Source organism: Euleptes europaea, chromosome 2, assembly GCF_029931775.1.
Source record: "Euleptes europaea isolate rEulEur1 chromosome 2, rEulEur1.hap1, whole genome shotgun sequence".
NCBI lineage: Eukaryota > Metazoa > Chordata > Lepidosauria > Squamata > Sphaerodactylidae > Euleptes > Euleptes europaea.
The window spans coordinates 111,267,453-111,293,538 of record NC_079313.1 but is presented as its reverse complement, the minus strand read 5'-3'; the positions used below and the strand labels follow the sequence as shown (position 1 = coordinate 111,293,538).

General features: G+C 43.9%; 1 protein-coding gene across 1 annotated transcript; it reads right to left on the bottom strand.

Moving 5' to 3' along the window:
- Positions 1–1,122: 1,122 nt before the first annotated feature.
- FAM83D (family with sequence similarity 83 member D) lies at positions 1,123–24,727 on the bottom strand. The gene is made up of 4 exons (XM_056844842.1): positions 24,249–24,727; positions 6,170–6,337; positions 4,721–4,845; positions 1,123–2,314 (listed from the first exon to the last, which is right to left on the bottom strand). Exons 1-4 carry the CDS (start codon positions 24,711–24,713, stop codon positions 1,192–1,194), a joined length of 1,881 nt encoding a protein of 626 aa, XP_056700820.1. The 5' UTR covers positions 24,714–24,727; the 3' UTR covers positions 1,123–1,191.
- Between the last annotated feature and the right edge of the window lie 1,359 nt (positions 24,728–26,086).

Here is a 26,086-nt window from a genome sequence, read left to right as displayed (position 1 = left end):
CAGAACATTTTCCACTTGCTGCAGCCCTTCTTCATAGGACTTAGTCTCCAAATCCCTAAAAATCCTCATTTGCAACATATATGTAACTCCACAGGCACAGAATCTCATGTGGAATGTAGGGTCTGGCACAAGGTTCAGCTTTCCATAGCTTTCATGTGGCTACAAAATTCAAATTTCTAGTCTTTATGGTTTCAAAAGTATGAAATTTTGGGAAATAACTACATGGCTGAATAAGGTTTCCAGGAGTATCCATACATTACAGAGATGTTTGCCATCCCTAAAACTAGCAGGTCAGAATTATGCAATTTGGCAAGTTCCCCTGGAGAATTAAGGATTTTTTTTGCCCCCACGTATGTCTATACATATGTGGAGGCAAAAAAATCCTTGATTCTCCAAGAGAGCTTGGGAAGGTGACATTGTATAGCCGTCTCATCAGATCTCAGAAGCGAAGCAGCAGTGGTACTTGGATGGGAGACATGGCACATTTTTACTTCAGTAATAATTGAACAATGTAGACTCTGCCTAACATAAGCAAACCAAATTTTCAATTTATTAAACCTTACACCACCAATCTTTTTTTGGCTAATATTTTATTTTCAAAGTTAAAGACTTCATCAATACAACATACACAGCTGTAAGAAACAGACAATAAAAACCAATAGGACACAATTTGGGGACATCACATCTTTAATGCCGTGTCCCTAGTAACGGAAGTGTTATGAACAGCACCTTTTGGTAGCTAATCACTTAATAACCCATCTATCACACTACAAGTTGTACTCTCAGTTAAAATTCGTTTCAGGGTGCCTAAATATCGGGAGATGCAAAGAAAATAGGAGGCACTTGTGGGATTTCTATCATTTTTTTAAAAAAAGAAACGCAGTATTTCAGTGCATTGACAAGCATCAGCTCAGCTAGACAAAGCACAAGATGTACTTTAAAAAGAAAAAAGGTAATAACAGACTACAGAATTAAAACGACTTAAGCGCAAAGAAAATGCACTTCTCAGGACTGGTGCACACAAAGAATCATAAGCTGCATGGAAACCTCTTTGCTCCCTACGGTATGATTTTGGTATCACAAGTCATGCAAGTTATTATTCTAAACACCAATTCAAAATTCTCAGAAGTGTCCAAAATGGCTGGTGACTGAAGCAGCTTTGGTTGTGTCCCAGCGCTCACGCGCCATTACTTAAAAACAGTCATTTGATGAATACAGTGCAAAATCCCTGAGGTTTATTAGGCTGGTGCTGATCTGCCGCCTAGGCTTTACATTGCACCTTGTTGGACGGCAGTAGTTTTCAGCCACATTTCCCCTTCTGGACAGCATGGAGACCATGTGGTTAAGCTTGGACCGGATGACGGAGTAGTGGAATTCCCTCTCCTTGTTTAGCTTGCGGAAATAATCTGCGCGTTGGCTGCAAGGGTAGTCCAAAGACCTGAGGGAGGTTAGCGAGCCGACAGAACTTGCTCGTGAACACTGGGAGGACAAGGAAGAAAGAGACCGTGCACTAGAAGAAGTGGAGGTGGACCTCCTATAAACAGGAGATGCTTCTTTAGAAGAAGTGGACTTCCTGTAAACAGGAGATACTTCTTTCAGTGGCATCCTCTGAACATGTACTTTCGGATCGGGTACCCCCTGAACGTGTACTTTCGGATCGGGTACCCTCTGAACGTGTACTTTCAGATCAGGTACCCTCTGAACGTGTACTTTCAGATCAGGTACCCTCTGATCCAGGGCCACTTCTGCGGCTTCACTGTTGCCAGTCTGTGTTGTGACTGACTTGAACATGACTACTGTTTGAGTACCCACCATTCTAGATCGAGAAGTGGTTTGGGTGCCTGCTGTTGCCACTGATACACTGGTTTGTGTGGCAGAGTTCAACAAAGTCACTGTGGACTTCTCAAAGGGTTCAGTCTGTGTCGATTGACTGTTTCTCTCTTTAGGCGTTTCTAGACTCTCGGCGCCATTCAGAAGGCACTCTTCTTCTCCAGCAGAAGACCCGCTAAGATGTGGCCGTTTCGCACTCACCCTACTTCCTTTAGCAACTTCTTTTTCAAGCCTTTTGGGAGAGCTTGAGAGCCGAGCAAACTCTGCTCTCAGAAGGTTGCCCACAGTGAAGTCTCTACACGGTGTGGTCCTGTTGGTCAAGTGATCGAGCGTGCCATTTTCCTTACAGCTCGATGACAGCTTTGGATTAATAGGTTTCGACTGTGCATAAAGGATTCGGAACTCCAGGTCAAAATGTTCGGCCACTTGGCCCGAGAGCACCAACAGGTTACTGCTGTTCAGCTTCCCGTCACTCCATGTGAAGCTACAAAAGGAAAGAAAATAAGAAGAATTAATATTATGCTATGATAAACCAGAGCATTAGTCACTACTATTAATTCTTCAAAGGTAACAGATGATCAAAGCCAACCTCCTCCGTGCTGACTTTTAGAAGAAGCTGCAAGACATCTTGTGGTTTTGAAACTTGTTTTGAATGTATTTGTGCATGTTTTGTAAACCCTGTTCTCAAGGAGGAAAAGGCACAGTATTTTAACCAATAACCAGAAATAAAATGGGGTTCTGTGATACCTTGGTAAGTTATCCTGCAAGGCAGAACAGCCACCATTCCCATTTCTCAGGCAATGAGGCTGAGAGACTATGACTCAACTGGGAACATTTAATAAGTCTGTGGTTTGAACTCCAAATCTACACCCACCCTATTTACCAGCATGTGTAGAACAACTGACTCCAGGGATGGAGAAACAGTTGCGACTGCTGCAAGGGTTTATCAAGTTTTCTTTTAATACACCCATCTTACAGAGCTTCCCAGATAATTCCTTGGCATCAGCCCATTTAAGGGCACAGCCACCCAATATATTTTTTTAATCCAATGATTAACGAACGTTAGCCTGCGTGGAAAACTCCAAAATTCAAAAGACTTTCCATATCACTAAACCCATGCAATATTTCAGTGCATCCCTGAGCTTTCGGTGTACGGGGACAGTGGGGAAGAGGTGCCGCTGCAGCACCTCCTAACCCATTTCCCCGGCCCCGAAAACTCAAAAAAGCCTTTTAAAGTCTTTTTTAAATGAGGCTTTTTGCCCCTAAAGAACAGCGAGATTGCGCCTGCTAGCACTGCTGTTCTTGCCACCAGCGTAATGGGGCGAAAGGGGACAGGAGGCTGCCTACTGGCAGCCCCACCCACCGGAACATCCCGAGAACGCCTCCTGGAATGCCTGCATGGGACTTTACGCCAGCGGACAGCCCCATAGGCGTCCCGAGATGGCGCTGCGGCATCCGGGCCTCCACACCGGTGCTGGGGCCACTAAAGCCGGGGTAAGTAGCCCAGATGCCGGCATGGAGGGCCCCAACACCGGCGCAGCACCTTCCTGGCCTCCTAAGGGCTTTCACCCTTAAAGGTCAGGAATGCTCTGTTTTAGGTATATGTTAGAACATGTATGTTCCTTAGTTCTGTCTCAAGTGAACCCGGGAATACTGCCTACTCAGACTAGCAGCAGCGTGTCAAAGGCAGAGGTCTTTTGCATCATCTAATACCTGATGCCAGGGACTGAACATGGGACCTTCTGCATGCTAGATGGCTCTACCACTGAGCTAGTTGAATTACCTAACCTTATAGTGCCACATATCATGGTCCAAGTAAAAAATGGCGGAGGGGGACAAACAGAGATGGCGTGACTAGGATAATACAGCTAGCGTGATGCAGTGATTACAGGGCCTCTCAGATCATAGTCAAATACTGACCTTAAGCCAGTCCCATATAGTCAGCCTAAACTACCTTACAGGGTTGTTGTGAGAAAAAAATGGTGAAGGGGAGAATGTTGTAAGCCATTTTGATCCCCATTGGGGAGAATGGTGGGTTATAAATGAAGTAAACAAACAAACGTCTGGAATGCAAATCACCTCCGGGCAATTCTCTATGGGTACAAAGAACATTGTTCTATACCAGCTTCTTTAAGGTGAAAGCCTTACAAGCCTTGCATTGGTGCCTAGATTGGCAATCAGTTCCATTTACTGTTGGAAGTGCAATCAGAGAATTTTAATGGGACTGAACCCCATTGTGGTAGAAGGCAGTTTTAAGAATCCGTTCCACCAAAATGCAAGATCGCTTCTACTTTTCCAACCATAATTTCTCCCTTGAGGGTCTATAGCATTTAACAGCTGGCTGAATTTCAGTATTGCACAACACACACAGCTTCCTTACTGCATTGCTATGCAGGGAAATGCATCTACTGCCTTTAGGCCATCAAGTACATCACCATTTTTGAACACATGAACACACATGAAGCTGCCTTAATCAGATCCTCGGTCCATCAAAGTCAGTATTGTCTACCCAGACCAGTAGCGGCTCTCCAGGGTCTCAGGCAGAGGTCTTTCACATCACCTACCTGCCTTACTGAAGATACCAGGGATTGAACCTGGGACCTTCTGCATGCCAAGCAGATGCTCTAACACTGAGCCACAGCCCTCCCTATCAGAGAAATGGGCGAAAAAGGGCCAAGCTATATGGTCAGTTTCCAGATTGAGCTGATGAGGCCACGGGTGACTTCAGGCATCCAGTAGTGCCATCCTAAACACTTATACCCTTCTAACCCTTTGAGGTCAGTGGCTTAGAATGGTGTAACTCTGTTAAGTATAGCGCTTACTAGACTAGCTCTTACGCATTTAACACAGAATTGTATGGCGGAAGTACATAAGGCATCATGTTACTTACCTGTAGGAGCCTGTAGTTACTTTGATGCCATCAATTAGCATGAACTTCTCATGAACACTCCCAATTATTTTGGCTCCTGATCTTGCATAATAAGTGTTCCCAGCAATAGTTCGGACTCTCATTAGCTGTTTGCAGAATGGGAGACATTTTAGACAAATTAACACAAATACTATGAACCAGATGGTTGGCCAGTACAAGCCTATTTTCATTTGGGACCTTCACAGTCCTTCCTTCTTTCAGTGTATTGGCTTCAGTGTCAGAATTCAGGTGTTGTTTCCCAATGGTTACAGGCCTAATATCGTCAGTAGTCAAACTGCATACTGCATGTTTGAACAGCAGTCTGTATAACCTATGCCATCATAGGATAAGCCCCTTGGTTTGGACTAAGAAAACCAATGTTGCTTCCACTCCTGCTGATATGGGGATATACACAGGGATATACTGGACACTAATGAATATTATGTAGGATGCAGATCTTTCAGTACAATTAAGTCTCTTCCTGGAACATATGAAGCAAAATGTCAGTCCCGGTATACACCACATTGGTCAGTCCGCACCTGGAGTACTGTGGGCAGCTCGGGGGGGGGGGGGGGCTCACTTAAAAAAGGATGCGGACAGAATGGAGGGGGCATAGAGGAGAGCGATGAGGATGATCAGGGGCCTGGAGACCAAGCCCTACAAGGAAAGGCTGAGGGACTTGGGAATGTTCAGTCTGGAAAAGAGGAGATTAAGGAGGGATATGATTGTTCTCTTTAAATATTTGAAAGGCTGTCCCTCAGAGGAGGGTAGGGACCTTTTCCTGTTGGCAGCAGAGGACAGGATTCACAATAATGGGTTTAAAGTACAGGTGGAAAGGTACCGGCTGGATATTATACTGTAAATTTTTTACAGTAAAAGTTGTTCAGCAGTGGAATTGACTGCATAGGGAGGTGATGAGCTTCCCCTCACTGGCAGTCTTCAAGCAGCAGTTGGGCAAACACTTGTCAGGGATGCTTTAGGCTGATCCTGCATTGAACAGGGAGTTGTATTAGATGCCCTGTATGGCCCTTTCCAACTCTATGATTCTAAACCACATTATTCAAAGTTAGACCATGGGTCAACCAAGATCAGCATAATCTGGTAGCAGGTCTCCAGGGTTTCAGGCGGAAGTCTTTCATATTGCCTACCTGGAGTCCAAGAAAAACAGATGAATGCTTCAGCTCGAAGATGACCTTCTCTACAATGTCAAAAACAAAACTGAGTGGGTGAGGGACTTGGAATCAAAAATGCTAGCCAAAGGTATGGCAAAGAGTACCTCACACTAAGCTCTAGAAGTTTTTATTAGGTGTGTGCAGATTACAAATGCATAGGCCACAAAGGAGAATGCTTGCAAGCCTTGTAACCTGTAATCAGGTAACCTATGGTAAACCCATTTTCCCTCTAATCAAACAGAGGCATTCTTCAACTTACATATTCCTGTTCAGGAGAGAATTCCAGATTTTTGCACATTTCCAAGAAGTGACAGAGAAAGGCCTGATCCAAAAGGATGTAAACAGGAACCAGCCTCTTTCTACAGGCATCATGGAGGTCGTGGAAGATGTCCATATCCGTGAAGGAATCCATAACGATAGCAATGACCTGGGAGATAAAATAGAATATATTGAAGTTTATTTTACAATAAGTTTTAGGTTTTTGTACCACCAAACCAAAACAATTTCCCCCGAGTTGTAACGGCAGGTAGTTACTTCCTAAGATCCATAAGACCTTATGCAACCCCCCTGGTCGTCCCATCATTTCAGCAATTGGGAGCCTTTTGGAGCCTATTTCTCGTTACATTGATTCTTTTTTACAACCGTTCAGTAAGTGCACTCCTTCTTATGTTAAAGACTCTTGTGAATTTATTAACAAGGTTGAAAATCTTCCTTTACCTAGACAGGCAGTATTTGCCACGTTTGACGTATCATCTTTATATACTAACATCCCACTTGATGAGACTAGAAACATTATTGAAAGGAATTTGGATACTAGGGAAGACTGTTCTGTTCCCACACATTTCTTATTAAGTTTGCTTGATATTCTTTTCGAAAATAATTTCTTCCATTACAAGGACCAATTTTATATACAGATTAAGGGAGTCGCCATGGGCGCTGCCTGCGCCCCTTCAGTGGCCAATACTTATATGATATGGTTTGAAAACGAATTGCTCTACAATAATTCTTTTTTTCAGGATCACGTTTTATTTTATGTTAGGTACATTGATGACCTTTTTTGCATTTTGGACTCTGAAAAGATTTATCAAGAATTCCTACAGTGGATTGATACTTTGAATACCCACCTACATTTCACAGGCTCTATGAATTCTTCAGCTATTTCCTTCCTAGATCTTATGGTCTTTAGGACCATAGAGGACAAGGTAGCCGTCAAACCTTACAGCAAACCCACGGACGTGGGGGCGGGGTTACACTTTGCCTCTCACCACCCCTTACACTTGCGGCGCAATTTACCGTTCAGTCAATTTTTGAGGTTGAGGCGTAACTCTACTTTTGAATCTGATTTTCTTACTGCAGCTTCAGCCCTAGAAGGTAGATTATTGCACAGAGGCTTTGAACCTGAAGTTTCACAATCTGCTTTAAACAGGGTTAGGAGCCGAGACAGGATGACTCTGTTGGGACCTTCCAATCAGAGCAAACCTGGTAAATCTAGAATCTTTGCATCTCTGGAATACAATCACTTAACGTATGAGATTCAAAAAATTGTACGAAGACACTGGCACGTCTTGTATAATGTTCCGGGTTGCCATGAATATCCCGTTTGGACTAAGAAAGACTAAATCTGTTCGCAATGTTCTAGTAAAAACTGACCTACAAGGCAGATCGGATACCAAGCCGCACGGCCACTTTAAATGTGGCGCATGCGCGATGTGCACATTCTCTCTTCCGATCAAGGAAGTTGGTTCCACAAACTCCAATTTTAAATTCAGATTGAAACAGTTTACCAATTGCTCCTCTTCAAACGTGGTGTACGCAATTTTATGTCCGTGTTTTTTAATGTACATCGGTTCAACATTGAGACCCCTTAAAGTCCGTATTGGGGAACACAGAACAAGGATCCTCACTAGGACCCTGGAGGCACCACTCACGGGACACTATCTTGAGAAGGCTCACTCTGACAGGGACCTTCTCTTCTTTGCGCTTTGGCAGTACAAACTGCGACCCCATGTCCTCGAGGACGTTGCAAAAATTATGCATAGGAATGAAATGAAGTTCATCCATCTCTTTAAAACTATGACCCCATTGGGTCTCAATAACGAATTTGACCTTTCCTGTTTTCTTTAAGAAAATTCTTGTTGGTCTTGACTTAATAAGGTAACGCAGCTGTTACCATTTTGTGGAATAAAATGTTGGTCAGGGTTAGCATTCCTTACCAGTTTTGGCAGAAGCCTCAGGAACCATGAGGGTCTACTGGTCACCATAGGTAACTTTTATTAATCTCTTGGCTATTTGATTGACATGTTAAAAAGGTTAAAACGGTATATAATTAAAAATTTAATAATGTTAAGAAATGTTAAAAAGTGTTTAAATACTTCTGCTTAACATGTTCAATGGTGTATATGTGATCTTGGTTTATTTATTACAGAGGTCGTTGTACCCGCTTACAAGTTTGATAACCCCACCGGGGTGAGGATATCTGGACATTTACAACTGATGAAGCAATCATAATTGCGAAACGCCTACTTATCTGGAAGTGACGTTTTGTATTTCTTAGTTGTGATTTTTTGGACTTTGCACCTGGAATCTGCACATCTGTTGACTTATTGGACGCTGTCGAATCACCGTTTTTCTTTTGTATTATATTCTGACCAAGAATTTGTCAGGGGTGAAGCAACCGTGCATTTTGTTATACTTTTGTGGTTTTGACATAATTTCAATAATATCATTTAATGATGTACAATTATTTATGGCATTTCATGGTTATTGTCAATTAATAGAGCTGGTGCTGTGGTTTCATTAACTGAGTTTCAGTCAGCATACGTATTTTTGGATTAACCTCCAGATTCTAGCTGAAGATCTCCTGCTATTACAACTGATCTCCAGCCGACAGAGATCAGTTCCCCTGGAGAAAATGGCCACTTTGGCAATTGGACTCTATGGTATTGAAGTCCCTCCCCTCCCCAAACCCCACCCTCCTCAGGCTCCCCCCCAAAAAAAACTCCCCACCGGTGGCAAGAGGGACCTGGCAACCCTATTCATGCAGCCTTCCCCTTGCCTCTGAACTCTTCCAATGAGCACTGCTTTACTGCGTGAGGGAGGAGTGGGCAGAATGCAAGACAATCACTGGCCATGTGCACGCACGCATACATGGCTCCTTCGACTGCGGACAGTCATTACTGAATCACGTCTGTGGAGTCCGCTTAGCAGCCACTGTGTTCAGGTCTGAAGCAGGACAAGAGTTGCTCAGATCAATTCTGGTTGTTGTTTTTTTTTGGGGGGGGGAACGAAGTAAAATTCTGATAGACATCTGTTCCCATAACCAAGAGGGTATGTTATGAACTTACGCAGACTCCTCATCCTATTACCGTAGAGGCCTTCATGCATTCCTGCAGTTTCCCTTGCTTCAAGGCCTTTCACAATTAATCTCGTTTCAGTTCCACAACAGGTCTGCAAGGCACAATCAATCAGCAGTCTTTCCAAGATCTCGCCACTCCCTTCCTCCCAAGGTAGAGTTTCTGGATGCGCACCTGTTTGCTACAGGCTTCACTTGGAAGGCCAATTCTGCCACAACAAGATTTAAAGTGCCAGTCCTATGCACTGTTGGTCTAGTCCAAGCCTACTGAAATCAATGGGAGTAACTGCACAGTTAGCCCAATTCTGATACAGACATAAAACTTAACGCTTCCACTGGTACCAGTGCTGATGGTGTAGTAACAAAATTTAACCAGCGCTTAGATATGGTGTCTCATCTAGAAACTGATACAATGCAAGGACGACATTTGGCTCAGGTATAGGCAGGTATGATACATATGAATCCTACGACTCAAGGTCTTCACTGAACGACTGTGATCTGTATAGATCTGGCTACAATTACAGTGAGGCTGAACATGAAACCAGCAATGCCTATGAAAGCCACTATGACAACTACAGTTATGCAAACAGACAACACAGTGACCAAGATTTTTCTACTCCTGCCCGGGGGGGGGGGGGGGGTTAAAAAAAGCTCGTCCTTGTGGTATCCCACCTATAAATCCAAGAACTCCCAGTAGCTGGCCCTGACCGGCAGTCTAGCTGCAGCACTCTGCACTAGCTGCAGCCTCCTACTCTTCAAGAGTCGAGCGCATTGCAATAGTCGTCTAGATGTTACTGAGACTGCATCTGACTGACCAAGGAATAGGTGCAGCTGGCCTATCAGAGGTCCAGCAAGGTTCTTTTAAGCCTCTCCTCCTCAGGATCTGCTAACAACTTAGAATGGTGCTAGATGTACTTAACGATTTCAGCGGGCACCTAATTTTTCCAGTGAGACAGCAGATGAAGTCATCTGCTACAGCACATAAGGCCTTAGTGTGTCAGTGTCACAGGCTTTGACATATCAGCACATGAACTATGATTGTGTTGTACATATGCAGCAATTATTCATTGTAAAACCTAAACTACACATACAAACTACACAAACTGAACTGCAAACAGAATACAGCAGAGGTTTCTAAGACAGAAAGGCCTGGATATTCATTGTTAGAGATTTGTGCTTTTACAATTGCAATGTCAGCACAGATGTAACTTTTTCCTTCTCACTCTATGACTCATTGCCAGCTGGGGAAAGGAAAATAATTCTCAAGGTAAGTTTAAATCTTATGACATTTTAATTCTCAAGGCTAGTTCTCATGGTTGAATATTTTCATACAACAACAAGCAGCTATCCAGATGGTATGATAGGCTGACTGAGATGTAATAATGCAATGAAAGCAATAATTGTATTTTATGACTTAAATATGTATACAAGATGCTATTGATTCATGAATGGGTTTAATCAAAGCGTATTTTGCTAGAGATGAGAATGATGTTAAAATTGAATATAAAGAGTGATCATAAAGCTCAAAACTGATTGTTTATAGTTAGGCAGAATAGCCTGATAGACAGGATGCCCATATTTGGTAATGGGAAGGAGGCATGGGCAGTAAGGAAGGAAATTTTTATCCTTTCAAGTTCAGCATCATTAAATGTGCCTGGAACGGTATAAATACAGGCACAGAAAGGCTAGATCTTCAGACCTCTCTCAGAGGGTCTTAAGAAGAAGGCTATTGGTATGTATGGTTTAAAAAATATATTATTCTAGATATTGTGAATTAGATACTTTGAACTAAAAACAGACTTATTTGATTTATAATTTGAAGTTGGATTTTAAAACTAAATAGCATGCAGAACTTACTTGCTTTACTGCATACATTGTAAAATACATTGTCACTGCATACATTGTCTATGAATGTGAAGACTTTGCAACTTGCATATACACACATATATATACATTTTAACTGTAAGTACATCAATAAAGACTTGCTTTTTAAAAGTAGGTAAAGTCGTTGAGTCCTGCTTAGTGGGTGACTGGCTGAATAAGATAACATATCACTTCTCAGGAAGTGGTCCTTTCTAACAGCCTGTCACTTCAACAGCATGACCCACTTCAGATGAAGTCATCTGCTACAGCACAGAAGGCCTTAGTGTGTCAGCTATAAGTCAAAATTCTTCTATAGGAATGGTTATACAGGTATTACAGGTACATTGGTGTGATATATTTCAGGCTTACGAACACACACACTCTATACCACACACCCCAAAGTGTGTGAGGCATCTATGCTAATGTTCAGCTTGACGCACTGCCAATTCTCATAAGAACTGGCTGATCTAGGTTCTCGCTGCTACACTCCTAACTTCAGGGTACAACTGTATACCCAAGATTTGCCTTGTAAAATAAAGGTATTGTAGTTGCTTACCCCACACCCCAATATAATGTATTATCAGAAAAAGTGTTTAAAGTGAATGAAGCTGGTGCCTACTTTGCAAGGTGGCAGATATCCCTTTCCTTCCAAAGCTGCCCTGCAGTAACCCAAAAAGGATTTATACTTGTAAGGGCAGGAACAGTTTTACTTTATTACACATGCACACACCTCTGTATGTTTAGGTAACACTTTAAGTGCAAGTCATCTTGTTTGGTAGAGGATTTTTCCCATGTACCAATCAAGAAGTGAAGTAGTCCAAGGCCACCCAATATGAAAGATTAGAAGCATGAATTTGGAATTCAAATTCCTTTAAAACAAAAAACAAAAACGATCTGCTTATCTATACCAGCTACCTTTGCCAAAACTCAGGTAAGGTGTTTCTGCATGTATTCACATATCAATAGGATTGCCAGAAAGAAATGAGCCTCTTTGCTACAGCAATAAGTAGCAGTTAGAAGTCACTGGAAGCCAACTGTAGGCATCAAATACTTATAGTCCAGGCTAGCCTGATCTCATCAGATATCAGAAGCAGGGTCGACCCTGGCAAGTATTTGGATGGGAGGCCTCCTAGAAAACAGGGTCGTGACATGGAAGCAGGCAATGGCAAACCACCTCTTAACCTCTCTTTGCCTTGAAAACCCCACCAGGGGTCACCATAAGTTAGATGTGACTTGACCACAAAAAAAGAAAAAAAAAATACCTCAGAGCCCTTAAATTCCATCCTCTTTCTTTACAGTCTCCAGAAGTAGGTTTTGTTTGGTTTTTTAAGTTGACAATTATTTCTTCCTACCTTACTGGCAGACACTGAAGAACTCTCTACCAAAAGCAGCAGAAAATATGAAGTTGCTACTGAATTGTAGAAGTTCTGCCATTTGTTAAGGGCAGCACCCTATGGCACTTCCCCCAGATAATCAGAGAGCGCATTTGTAATAATGTGGCAGGTGCTTAGTTCAGAGTTCAGTTTCCTCATTTAAATATACACACAGTGCGATCCTAAACATGTTTACTCAGAAGTAAGCTCGGTTTAAACTTACTGGACTTGCTGCCAAGTAAGCATGTTTAGAAGGGGAGCCTAAGAGATTTACCATGGCCACCAAACTTCTGTGTTAGAGTTTCCCTATTGTTGGGTCATTCGAAGTCAAAACAGCACCAAGACTGTGAGGTTCAGGGGATCAGAGATAAATCACGACCCTTACTGGCTGTCATGTTTGCCCTGAACCTCTTAAAAATGGTGTATAAGGATTTATTGAAAATACGTAACTATATTTGAAGCAGTTTATGATCAAACTAAACAAGTTTGACACCGGATTCACGGGACCATCCTAAGCAGTTACACCCTTCTAAGTCCATGAAGTCAATGGGCTTAGAGGAGTGTAACTGATAAAGACATGTCACTGTCAACCAGTTAAATAAGACTAGCAGTCATCATATTTTATTGCTTATCCTTAGGTCACATGGTCTCAGGTGTTCTGCAATGCAACAACTCCTCTCTACCCAAACGTCAACTCCCAAATGTTCCTTCCTCCTCCTATTCCAAGAGAATCCATACATTTTTTCTTTCACTGGTAGAGATACATAGCTTTTTCAAGAGTTTACAATGCAGTGTGAAGAGACTGTGTTCTAGCAGAGCATGAGTCTAGCTGCAAAGTACTTTGGATTAAGGTCTACAGATTCCCATTTTCCAAACAAAGGGTACAGGTTTAAGACTGACTTGTTCACCTACTGATTTCAACCAAGTTAGCAGAGAGCTTCAGGTAAAGTAATTCCTGAAGTATTTTCAGCATTATTACCTTTGAAATTGTACTTTGTAATTCTATGCTGCAGTGGTTAAGAGCGGTGGACTCCACTCTGGAGAATGGGGTTCAGTTCCCTATTCTTCCACATAAAGCCTGCTGGGTGACTTTGGCCCAGTCACAATTCTCTCAGAACTTTCTCAGCCCATGCAGAAGCAGGCAATAGCAAACCACCTCTGAATGTCTCTTGCCTTGAAAACCCTATGGCAGGGGTGTCAAACTCAATTGTTACAAGGGCCGGATATAACATAAATGTCACTTGGCCGGGCCATGCCTCCCGAGCCCAAATTGAGGGGGTGGGTGGCTGCTGTGTCCTCTCTTGCAATTGGTCATGTTAGTCAGAGACCTACATTTACCTTTGCCTCACGTGGCACAACACAAGAAGCAACAGGTTCTTCAAAGCTTCGTGGCAGGCAAGCCCATTGTCAAGCTCAAAAATTTGTGGCTTTGGGGTGTTTCTGCCAGCACAGTCACTGAACAGGAGTCCCAGGGCTAAATTAAAAGCTCAAATATTGACTCAGCTGTCACAGAACAGAAATAAGCCGTTACTATTTGATTAGTCTCATGTCACTCATTCTTTAATTATGCCTTGTTTGATAGCTTGCGCACCCTTCCCTCTGGTTGGACTGAGAATGACTTCTGGCTGAATGGCTATCAATGCACAGTGCCCTGGCCCATCATTCTACACCTCACACATCTCACTGAAGTTGTCGATCAGAGGCTTACGTGGTACAGCCCCATCAGGAGGATCTTGTGCACTGACCCATAAGCAGCTGTCTAAAAGTAGACCTTACACGAGTCATCGAAACCATGCAGTTTCATCCACCCCATCGAGGCTTCTTGGCTTTTCATTTCCCCAGAAAGCATATTTCAAGAGCTACGGAGGGAAAGCAGGAACAAAACAGTTTGAGGCGTGGAAATCTAGGGCTGGATTCAGTGCAAGGATCGTGCATCTTCTCTGCTTTCCCTTCCCCCACCCAGCAGCCATTTCTAACCCAGGGAAAGCTGATCCACAGGTTCCACATGGAATAATAGCACATGGGTCAGGAGAGGAAAGCGGGCAAGATTGTCTCCTTCCTCCATCAGCAGGAAAACTGATGCCTGCCAGTGCCTCTGCTGATTAATTGCAACCCACAGGATCTAACCCCACTACAATTGATGGGGGGAATCATTTTTATTAAAGATTTTGAAGGGAACAAAAATTGTATATCCACCCTTAAATATTAAAAAAAAAAAACTTTGGTAACAGGAATAAATTATCAACATTCACAGATGCTAACATGCCCAAAGCCTATCAATTTTATCTGACTCTCCACCCTAAAAGCTGAGGTTCAGAGTATAATGGTTTACCCTTCCCTTACTTTACTCACTGTAGTTTTACAGGATAAAGTAAGCTGAGAAAGCACCCAACTCAAGGTCACCCAGAACGTTTCAGTGAGGATCATAACTCAGGTCTCCTCAGCCCAGGCCTCAATCACCCCACCACTCTGGTGACAAAGTTAGACCAAGCCATATGTGTGTTAAGTGCTGTCACGTTGCTTCTGACTCATGGCGACCCTATGAATCAATGTCCTTCGAAATGTCCTATCTTTGACAGCCTTGCTCAGATCTTGCAAATGGCTTCCTTTATTGAGTCAATCCATCTCTTGTTGGGTCTTCCTCTTTTCCAGCTGCCCTCAACTTTTCCTAGCATAACTTTGGTTTCCAGTGTCTCTTGTCTTCTCATAATGTGACCCAAATATGATAGCCTCAGTTTAGTCATTTTAGCTTCTAGGGTCATTTCAGGCTTGATTTGATCTACCGGTATAACCCACTGATTTGTTTTTTTGGCAGTCCATGGTATCTGTAATACTCTCCTCCAACAAAGCCATATACCAGAGAGGAAAATTATGGCAGGGGTCCAGAACACATCTTTCCATTTATGCCCCCCATGAGATCATGAAAAGCCATGTTTTGTTGTAATCTCACTATGTAAGGTTAGAAATGTGGGGAAAGTGAGCAGAATTTCCTCAACTGTGGTACCTTATGGGAACCTGCCAGGTCAGCTTGCTTGTGACTTTTCCAAGGTGTGTGGAGTTAGACCTATGCAACGTAGGTGGGTTTTATCCTGTATTGACCTTAGAATCAGAGTTGGAAGAGACCACCAGGGTCATCTAGTCCAACCCCCTGTACAATGCAGGAAATTCACAACTACCTCCACCCCCAGTGACCCCCACTACATGCCCAGATGACGACCAAGATGTGTTCCCTCTCATCATCTGCTTAAGGTTATAGAATCAGCATTGCTGACAGATGGCCATCTAACCTCTTCTTAAAAACCTCCAGGGATGGAAAGCTTACCACCTCCCGAGGAAGCCTGTTCTACTGAGGAACCACTGTTAGAAAATTCTTCCTAATGTCTAGACAGAAACTCTTTTGATTTAATTTCAACCAGTTGGTTCTAGTCCGACCTTCTGGGGCAACAGAAAATAACTCGGCACCCGCCTCTATGTGACAGCCCTTGATGGTTATCATTTCCAGGTCACTTCTTTGAAAGCCCAATGTTATTGTAAGAAAAGACAAGCTATATAAACAGGGGTGAGGGGTCATGACCAACTGTAGTTATCTGATTGCATGCAGAAGGTCCATGGATTCAGTCCTCAGATCTCCTGTTAAAAGGACCAGGTATATGGTGCGAAAGATCTCTTCTTGACACCCTGCCAGACGAAGTACACAGTATTGACCTTGCTAGACCAAAGTCTTATTATGAGGGAATTTGTATTATTTTAAGTAAGCGATGGCACAGAATTTGTCTACAAGAGTCACAATCATAAGTATTTTAGGCCCCCCCCCCAAAAAAAGCGTTCGGTCAACTGTCCTCATTACACTGCATCCAGCCAAATTAAAAGGCTTCCTCACCACATGCAGAAGCAAATAAAGTACCAACAGTTTCTGCAGGCAAGAAAAATATTCTGCTTTTGAATCTTTACAGAAAATATATCCATATACCTAATTCTCAGTGTGGCCTAAGCTGTGGAGACTTAAATCTAAAGACTGGAGCCATCAATACAGATCTTTCTCCAAAGCTGAAAAAGCCCAGGTTTGCAGAAAAATCTGCAAAAAGTGCATTGTAAGGTTCAAACCCTTCCAAATAATAGAAGCAGCAGCTGTAGCTATGCAACCATAACAGTACCGCCAGCCTTCAAGCCTTGATTTCTGTCAGTAAAAGACAGGGGGAGGCATCAAGGCCCTTTCCAGGCCTGTTTTGGCCTTCAGGGAGGACTCGCTGGGGCCAGGTCTGGCAGCAACCACTGGGTGACCTTGGGCCAGTTACACATTCTCGGGCTAACTAACCTCACAGAATTGTTGTGAGGTTAAAATGCAGAAGCAGCGAATGATGTAAGCTGCTTTGGGTCCCCATCGTAGAGAAGGGTGAGGTATAAATTACATAAATAATATAGATGAAGTTAGGCGACAGATAAAAAGTGGGTTGGTAGATAGAAAGCAGAGAAGGAACCAGGGAAAAGTGAGGATATGGGTCTTGCGAGGAGGGTTAACAACAGGTATACAGGGGAAAGTGCCAAGTTGTGGGTCCCGCACTGTGCAACTGGGCCCAGACTGGCACCCAGCACCATATAACTCAGCCATAGATTTTCTAGTTAAAGGCTTCATGAGGAAGGAAAGCTGAAGATGAGGTGGGGGAGAGTAGATAAAGGTAGGTTGGGTGGTGGAGGGAGGAGAAAAAAGCAGGAAAAAGGGAAATGCTATGGGCTTGCTGGGAAGGGGAAAAGGAAACATTTGAGGGGGGAAATGAGATTCCCCCCACAAGTCCTTGTGGGTCATGCACTTGTTTTATTGCATGCTTGTGACCAAATTTTGTATATTCAAAATTGTTTTGTTTTATAACATTATTAATGAATGGCTATTCCACCAGCCAAACTGAGTTGTTTCAAAGTTGTAATCAACTTCTTCCTGGTCACTAAAAGCCACACATATGACAAATTATAGAGGCAGTGTTGTATAATGGTTGACTAAGATCTGTGGGAGACTTGGCTTCAAATTCCTTCTGTCAGGTAAAAATCAATGAATGGGGAAGAAAGAATCATTTATTACCTCCTGAACTCTTTGGAGGACAGGTGGAATAGAAATAGCTATTAAGTGCAATTCAATGATTTTTTTTCTTAATAAAAATTTATTTATACCCCACTTTTTCCTCCAATGGGGCCCAAAGTGGCCTATAGTGTTTTCTCCATTTTATCCTCACCACAACCCTGTGAAGTAGGTTAGGCTGAGTGTGTATGACTGATCCAAGGGTCATCCTGCAAGCTTCCCTGTGTGTGTGTGTGAAGTGCTGTCAAGTCGCAGCCGACTTATGGCGATCCCTTTTGGGGGTTTTCATGGCAAGAGACTAACAGAGGTGGTTTGCCAGTGCCTTCCTCTGCACAGCAACCCTAGTGTTCCTTGGTGGTCTCCCATCCAAATACTAATCAGGGCTGACCGCAAGCTTCCCTAGAAGGTTGGCAATTACAAATCTGGGTCTCCCAGTGCTTAATTTGACACTAACCACTGCACTATGTCCTTGAGATACATATGCTGCATGTAAAATTAGCATAGTAAAAACAGCTTAAAGACAATATATGAAGTAAAATTCAAACCCAATCTATTTATGACATCATAAAATTGTCTGGAGAATCCCTATCACAGTTTTGTTTTTGTTTTCCCCCTGGGTTGGGCCCCACTGGTTTGATGTTGTATCACAGAAAAGCAACCTACCGTAAAGATCATTTTAGTCTACCCCTTCCCCAACATTGAATTGTTTAAGCCCAGTCTTGAGTAGCTTAAACAATCAAGTATGTAGACACCATCTGTTTCAATCTCTAATAGAGACAGTGAAATCTCAGTTGAACTTCCTGGTTCGAAGCAATTTGCCAGTTTCTTCAAGATCTAGGGTACACATATGCTACACAACTCAAATGACTTTGCTGCCACAACTGCCCCCCCCAAATCCCCATAATCCTAGCAACTGTGGTTGTTTGCAGCTGTCACACACAGAAAGAACAGTGTACAAAGCAATATTCAACATACCTACATGTTCATTAGCATATAAGAAATTATTATCAAGTATTCCTAGCAAAGGTTGAGAGCAGCAGGAAAAGAGGGAGACCCAACAAGAGATGGATTGACTCAATAAAGGAAGCCACAACTCTCAATTTGCAAGATCTGAGCAAAGCTGTCAAAGATAGGACATTTTGGAGGACATTGATTCATAGGGTTGCCATGAGGCGGAAGCAACTTGATGGCACCTAACATACACACATTCCTAGCAAGCCTATAGAGAGCCATATTAGAGAATTCTCTGCCTGGCCTTTTGGGGGCGGGGGTGAGGGGAAGAAGTACAAACTGAGTACCAATAATAGTAAGGGGGAAAACCCCGTTCTCATACGAGTCAATGGACTGGTTGAATATTGTTAACTAAATGTCTGTTTAATGTGGTCAAATATTCCGTAAATTTCTGTTAAGTGACAGCCAAAGAACAGTTCCCTGAATGGTTCATGTTTATTACAACGTTGTCCAACACTGTTAGATACCATAACAATTCATTACAATATTTTTAAAGTAGATTTCATCGTTTCACACCATCAGTTAACCACTTTGGTTTTGAAATCAGCTTAACAATGCAACTGACTGATGATTAAAGGACCTTTGCAGATGTTCTAATAAAATGAGTCGTTTATAACCACTTGATCAATACCTGACCGAATTTGATAACATATGAAGTAATCATTGTGGATGCCAGGTCACCGGGTTTAAGGCTCTGCTGTCTTACAGAGTGCAACAGCTGGGAAACCAAGGGTACAAACGAATTGTCACTTTAGCCTCCTTTATTCCCTGTTTCAGCCAGGATTCAGCCAGGATCGAACGCATGCGTTTCGCCAAACGTGCATTCGATCCTGGCTGAAACAGGGAATAAAGGAGGCTAAAGTGACCATGTGTTTTCAAAAAGCAGAATCAAGGGCTTTAAACCAGTTTACCCATTTTCAAGTGTAGTACCTTAAGGACAAAGAGCACCAGAATCTCTAGATCAATATTTGCTGTTATTCTTGCTGCAAATACAAAGGTGGTCTCAACCAAAATAGCTTGCCTCATCTCACATGCTTGTCAAAGAGTTTCAGAGGATAGCTGTGTCAGTCTGCAGCAGAACAGTTAGATCTGAGTCCAGCAGCACCTTAAGAGTCCAATGAGATTTTCACAGTATAAACTATGGAGAGCCAAAGCTTTGACTCTCCAAAGCTTGCTCCCTGAAAATCTTGATGGTCTCTAAGGTTCCACTGGACTCAAATGTAACTTGCCAAGGAGTGTTTATAGCAAGCTGTGTGACTCAGTTGCAAACATGTTTACCTTGTTTTAACACTAGTTAATCCCGACGGAAGTTGGTTTCAGGTAGCTGGCTCAAAAATTGACTCAGCCTTCCATCCTTCTGAGGTCAGTAAAATGAGTACCCAGCTTGCTGGGGGTAAAGTGTAGACAATTGGGGAAGGCACTGGCAAACCACCCTGTAGACATAGTCTGCCTAGTAAACATTGTGACATGACATCACCCCATGGGTCAGTAGTGACCCAGTGCTTGCACAGAGGACTAACTTTACCTTTTAAACACCTTGTTTTTATACCAGTCTTTCCTTGCCACCACATATTACCATTTAATCCAACCCATATAGTTGTCAATAGTGTGCCAATTACATCAGGTTACAGGAACTAGCCAAGTGCTGGTACCTTAAGGGCCAAGAGCACCAGAAACGTAATTACTCAGCAAGTTACCTTTGCGTGTGGGGCAGGGGATGGGAAACAGTCTATGTGCTAAAGCAGAGGTCAGAGAATCCTGGGACTACTCCAGACCAGCCCTGACAGAACTGTGCTATACACAAGGCAACTTTCTTGCCTCTGTCTTCCCATTGCAATCCTGTGACCCCAATTGTGCCCAGTGGTTCAGTAGACCCTCCAGGAACATCATGGGGGGAGTTGGCCATACTTAACCTCTTTTACAATGAGTAGAAGGATAAGATCCAAACTTATATTTTTACACCCCCAGTATAAGGGGTGATCTAGGAGCCCTGTGGCGCAGTGTTAAGCTGCAGTACTGCAGTCCAAAGCTTTGCTCACGACCTGAGAGTTCGATCCTGACGAAAGTCGGGTTCAGGTATGGGGAAGGGTTAGTCATAAAACTTAGGGGGAGGGATTAGGCTACTATTAGGAGGGAAATAGATTGATTGTACAGGGAGATAAGGCCATTAGCCACCTTAAAAAGAAATAGACAGAGCTGAGACTCAAGGAGGAATGTGTGCTACAAAGTGGGCTGATGAGCCTGGAAGCTTAATAGTAACAGATTAGATATGAGCCATAAATGCTCAGGAACCAGATGGGGCCATGGCGCAAGAGTATCTAAGACCCAGATTACACAGGAGGGATGTGTCTACTGCAAGAGGCGGAGACATAAACGAAGTACCAGGAAAGCCTGCTTCAGATAGCAGGACAGCCTTAGGCAAGTCACTTTTACTCAGCCTGTACCCTATTATTCCATCTACAATATGGAATAATAGTCACATCCAGGAAGTCTGAACCACAGCCCAACTGGACCTTGAGGCCCTGCTTTGTCAGCGCTTGAGGTTGGTGGACAGCAACACAATGCCAGGTTTTCTTCGACGGTGGTACTCTTGAATCCATCCCCCCATGAGTCTTTGCTCCTTTTGACCTTCCGGAGGATGTTTCTTTTCCATCAAGCTCCTGGGATAGCAGACTGATGTTTGGTCGCTGGTTATTGTGAATTTTATTCCACAGATTCTCTAACAGATTTTTAATTATATGTTGTATATGAGTTTTTACAGCACTAGAAGGCATTTTGAGGGTACTCAAAAGGTAGATGCCCTAAAACAGAACATTAACTCCAAGACCACGGTTACACAGCCCGGATAACCTACAAGAACCAAAGAACACTAACTCTTTATTTAAAATATCTGTGCTTGAAATGTGCTTCCAATACAGGGTAAGAGTACTAAGCATTGTAACAAAGGGTGAATAATACATAACCAGCACCTAAGTGTCTGGCTTGAAAACGTATACATTTATAATCCAGGGTTCATGTTGGATGACCGCAGTTCATCCATTACCAAATGCCACCTTTAATCACATACCATAAGACTTCACAAACTGCAGGCTGTTTTGGGCAAAGCAGATGATGAGTTGTTGGAGATGAAGGAGTTGCAAAGGCCTCTTATGCTGAAGTACATAAATTCTGGTCATAGAACTTGAGATCAATGCCCACCAGACATAACCAGACCCCTAAATGAATCTCTTTTAGTGATCGCAACAAGGTGGAAGAAAATGATTGTGTGTTAAGTATTGTCCACATTTATTTATTTAACTAATTAATTAATTTGTACTTCGCCTTTTTCCCCAATGAAGACCCGAAGCAGCTTACGTTGTTCTTCACTCCTCCGTTTTCCCTTCACAATAACCCTGTGAGGTAGGTTACGCTGAGTGAGTGGGACTGGCCCAAAGTCACCCAGCAAACTTCCATGGCCCAAGTGAGGACTTGAGCCCAGGTCTGCCAGATACTTGTCCAGAACTCTTCACCACACTGGGTCTCAGATAGAGAATAAACGGGTTTTGGTTTGCATAGGTAGCTCATTAGAGCTTCAAGACTTCTCACAAAAACTTCTTTTACTAACCATGGTTGTAATACTGGATGCAAACCACAGCATTGGGGATTTGGGGTGAAAGTGTTCTGATCACCTGACCTTCCCATTTCATACCTGGCAACAGAGCAAGGGTAGTAGAAAGCAGCAGCCAAAGCAGTTCTATTTCCACCTAAGTGACTGTTTCGCACCTTTCTGCAGAGTAGGACATCCGCGGATACAGACTTTCCTGAACATTCTGTCCCACTCTGTACCCAGCGTGTAGTGGTTAAGAGCAGTGGTTCGGAGCGGTGGACTCTGATCTGGAGAACTGGGTTTGACTCCCCACTCCTCTACATGAGCGGCGGAGGCTAATCTGGTGAACCGTGTTGGTTTCCCCACTCCTACACATGAAGCCAGCTGGGTGACCTTGGCTTAGTCCCAGCTCTCTTAGAGCTCTCTCAGCCCCACCCATCTCAAAGGGTGTCTGTTGTGGGGAGGGGAAGGTGATTGTAAGCTGGTTTGAGTCTCCTTTAAGTAGTAGAGAAAGTCAGGATATAAAAACCAATTCTTCTTTGTCTCTTAAGGAAAGTTAGAGCTTTCAAGAACTCGGGCAGCGCACTAGTAGTATGCAGACTTATTGCAGCCTAAATAAATGGCTTTCAACGGGAGTAATTTTGCGTAGGATTGCTCTGAGACTCAACGTCACCAGATTCTTATCACGGAATACAAGGACGCAATCTTCTCTTTACAAGCAGAAATCACTCGTTTACAGCACAACAGGTTTACTCAGAAGAAAGTCACACAGAGTTAAGCGAGAAAGTGCGCACAAATTTGCAGTCTGACTCAGGCCATTTATGCACGGGAGGTTTTGCCACTCTCTAGATGCACATTTTCCCCATCCAAACTCTCAGAACTCAACAATAAGCCCCCATGCAGAGTTTTGAGAATTTGGATGGGGAAAATGTGCATCTAGAGCAGTGGTTCCCAAAGTGGGCAGTACCACCCCCCGGGGGGGGGAGGTGAGGGTGGCATTACCTAGGGGTGCACTAATCGGCAAGGGGGCAGCAGGGGGGCGCTAGAAGTGGACCCTTTCAACCGTGTTGTTCACTAATTTACAATAGTGATAATCTGAAGAAGTGAGCTGTGGCTCACGAAAGCTCATACCCTGTTAGAAAATATTTTTGTTAGTCTTTAAGGTGCTACTGGACTCTTGCTCTTTTCTACTATTGCAGACAGACTAACACGGCTACCCACTGTGAATTAATTTACAATAGATCAAGCTATGGCACCATGCTGGCAAATTTGGTGGAAACGATCAGAATTTTTTTCCAGACTTTGAAGAGCTGGTACCACTGGATCCAAGTTCATCAGTTTTGTTGAGTAAATTTCAACTAAAAAGTTTTAATTTGATTTCGAAGAGATGTGCAATTGATTGTTACTGTCTTGAAGTGTCACTGTTCTTATCTTCTTTAGTGCATCACGCAAACCCCGATTTTGAATGATGTTTTTTTTATGGGGGGGCGCGCTGGAGTTGAGTTTGTGGAACCAAGGGGGCAGCGGCCTGGAAAGCCTGGGAACCACGGATCTCCAGCAACTCGGAGGCAAAACCTCCCATGCACAAGTGGCCTGACTTCAATGCAAGCCACGAAACTGCCATTTATTCATGGAAGGTTTTGCATTGGATTTGTCACTCTCTAGATGCACATTTTACCCATATGAATTCTCAAAACTCTGCATGGCGGCTTATTGAGTTTTGAGAATATGGATGGGGAAAAAGTGCATCAAAAGAGTGGCAAATCCAATGCAAAACCTCCCATGAATAAAAGAGGCCGTTTTTGCATTGGATTTGCCACTCTTTCGATGCACTTTCCCCCCATCCATATTCTCAAAACTCGGAGGCCATTTATTCATGGAAGGTTTTGCATTGGATTTGCCACTTTTTGGATGCACTTTCCCCCCATCAATATTCTCAAAACTCGGAGGCCATTTATTCATGGAAGGTTTTGCATTGGATTTGCCACTTTTTGGATGCACTTTCCCCTCCATCCATATTCTCAAAACTCAGACTAGCAGCCCCGCGCTGACTTTCCGAGCCCGGGAGCGCCCACCACTCACCTCCCGGGCCGAGCGGATCAGCTGGCGCACGGCCTCCTTGCAGGGGTAGATGACCTCGCCGAAGCTGGGCTGGAAATGCGCCTCCGCCCGCGTGAGCCCCCGGTAGGAGCCGCCGACGAAGGCCGGCCAGCCCAGCTCCAGCACGGGCGGCTCCACGTCGGACTGCAGGGGGAAGTAAGTGAGCGAGGAGCAGTCCAAGGAGCCGTTCAGCGGCTGCTCGCCGGCGCCTTCCTCGGCCCCGGGCGGCGGCACGACGGCCTGCAGGATGGCCTGGATCTCCGGCTCGGAGAGGAAGGCGCGCATCTGCTCGCGGCGCAGGAAAGCGCGGAAGGCCGGCAGGCCCGAGGCGACGAGGACCTCCAGCGCCAGGCGCTGCGCCTCGCTGTAGGCTTGGGCCGGGCCGGGCTCCCAGCCGCGGAAGCCCCGCAGAGGCGCATCGTCCAGGCACTGCGACAGGTTCGCCATGGGCCGGCCGCGACCCTCCCGGCCGCGCGGTCCCCGGGGAATAACGGCAAACGGCCGGGGACGCGCGCCTTTTATAGGGCGTTTAAACCCCAACGGGCGTCCGCGCCTCTTGCGATAGGCGGTCGAGGTTCTCGCCCCGCCCCTCGGGCTCGGCGGTTGGCTGCGCTGGGAGTTGTTGTTTTTCCAATCGAGCGTGGCGGGAAGGTGGGCGGGGCGAAGGATCCACAGCTCAGCGTGCCTCTGTGCTGCTCGCCCGGAGCCTGGGCGCGGTGCGAACTCGGCTGCTGCTGCTGCTTCTTTGGACAACCGCTCTTGCGATCGGGTAGGTAAGGAGGGCAGCTGCAGCGTCAGCTGGATCCAGCCGAAGATCAAGGACGGCAAAGGCAAGCTTCACAGAAGCGCTACCGCCTCCATTCTGCAAAGTGCACCATGAATTGTTGTTATTATTGTTGTTGCTATTGCTGTTATTATTATTGTTGTTGTTATTGCTGTTATTATTATTGCTATTATTATTATAACTTTTTTATTGTTGTTGTTGTTATTATTATAACTTTTTATTGTTTTAATAGTACAGCAGTTCCCATCATTCATTCATTATATAATATGAACAATATTTCACTGTTCTATATAACTAATTGGTTCATATATTTACGTCGACTTCCCCTCTCTCCTCCTCTATCTTGTCGATAACTTCATCGTCACCTTTGCATTTAATTTCTGATTCGGTACAATGCTCCATATATTAATCAAATTACACTTCCTAAAATCGAAATCTTTAATCTTAATAATATTTCCACCTTACTCATTTGAATTAGAGCAAAACATAACCTTCGATGCGTCCCAATTTAAGTTCATTTGGACAATGTATTGTCCATGCCTCCCATTCTCCCACAAATTCTGTATTCTCCTTTTGATTTACTAATGCCGTAAGTTTAGCCATTTCTGCTAGTTCCAACATTTTATTTATCCAGTCCATCTTATCCGGTATCTCTGAAAGTTTCCATTTTGCTGCATAAACCAATCTTGCAGCTGTAGTGCCTTATATCCAAAAAGATCTCTGAGTTCCTATTGTTTCCATTTTATTTTATTTTTTTGGTGGGGCTGTTTTGTTTTGGGAAGTTATTTTCCCCAGCCTTGGATCTCCTTTTGCTCTTTTCACATGTAGGGTTGCCACACACTTCTACTGGATCACATCCTTGGTCCATCAAAGTCAGCATTGTCTACTCAGGGTCTCAGGCAGAGGTCTTTCACATCACCTATTTGGCTAGTCCCTTGAACCTGGGACCTTCTGCATGCCAAGCAGATGCTCTACTACAGAGCCACAGCCCCTCCCCTATAGTTCTGGCCCCATTCCTGTTTTTGCTTAGGCTTGC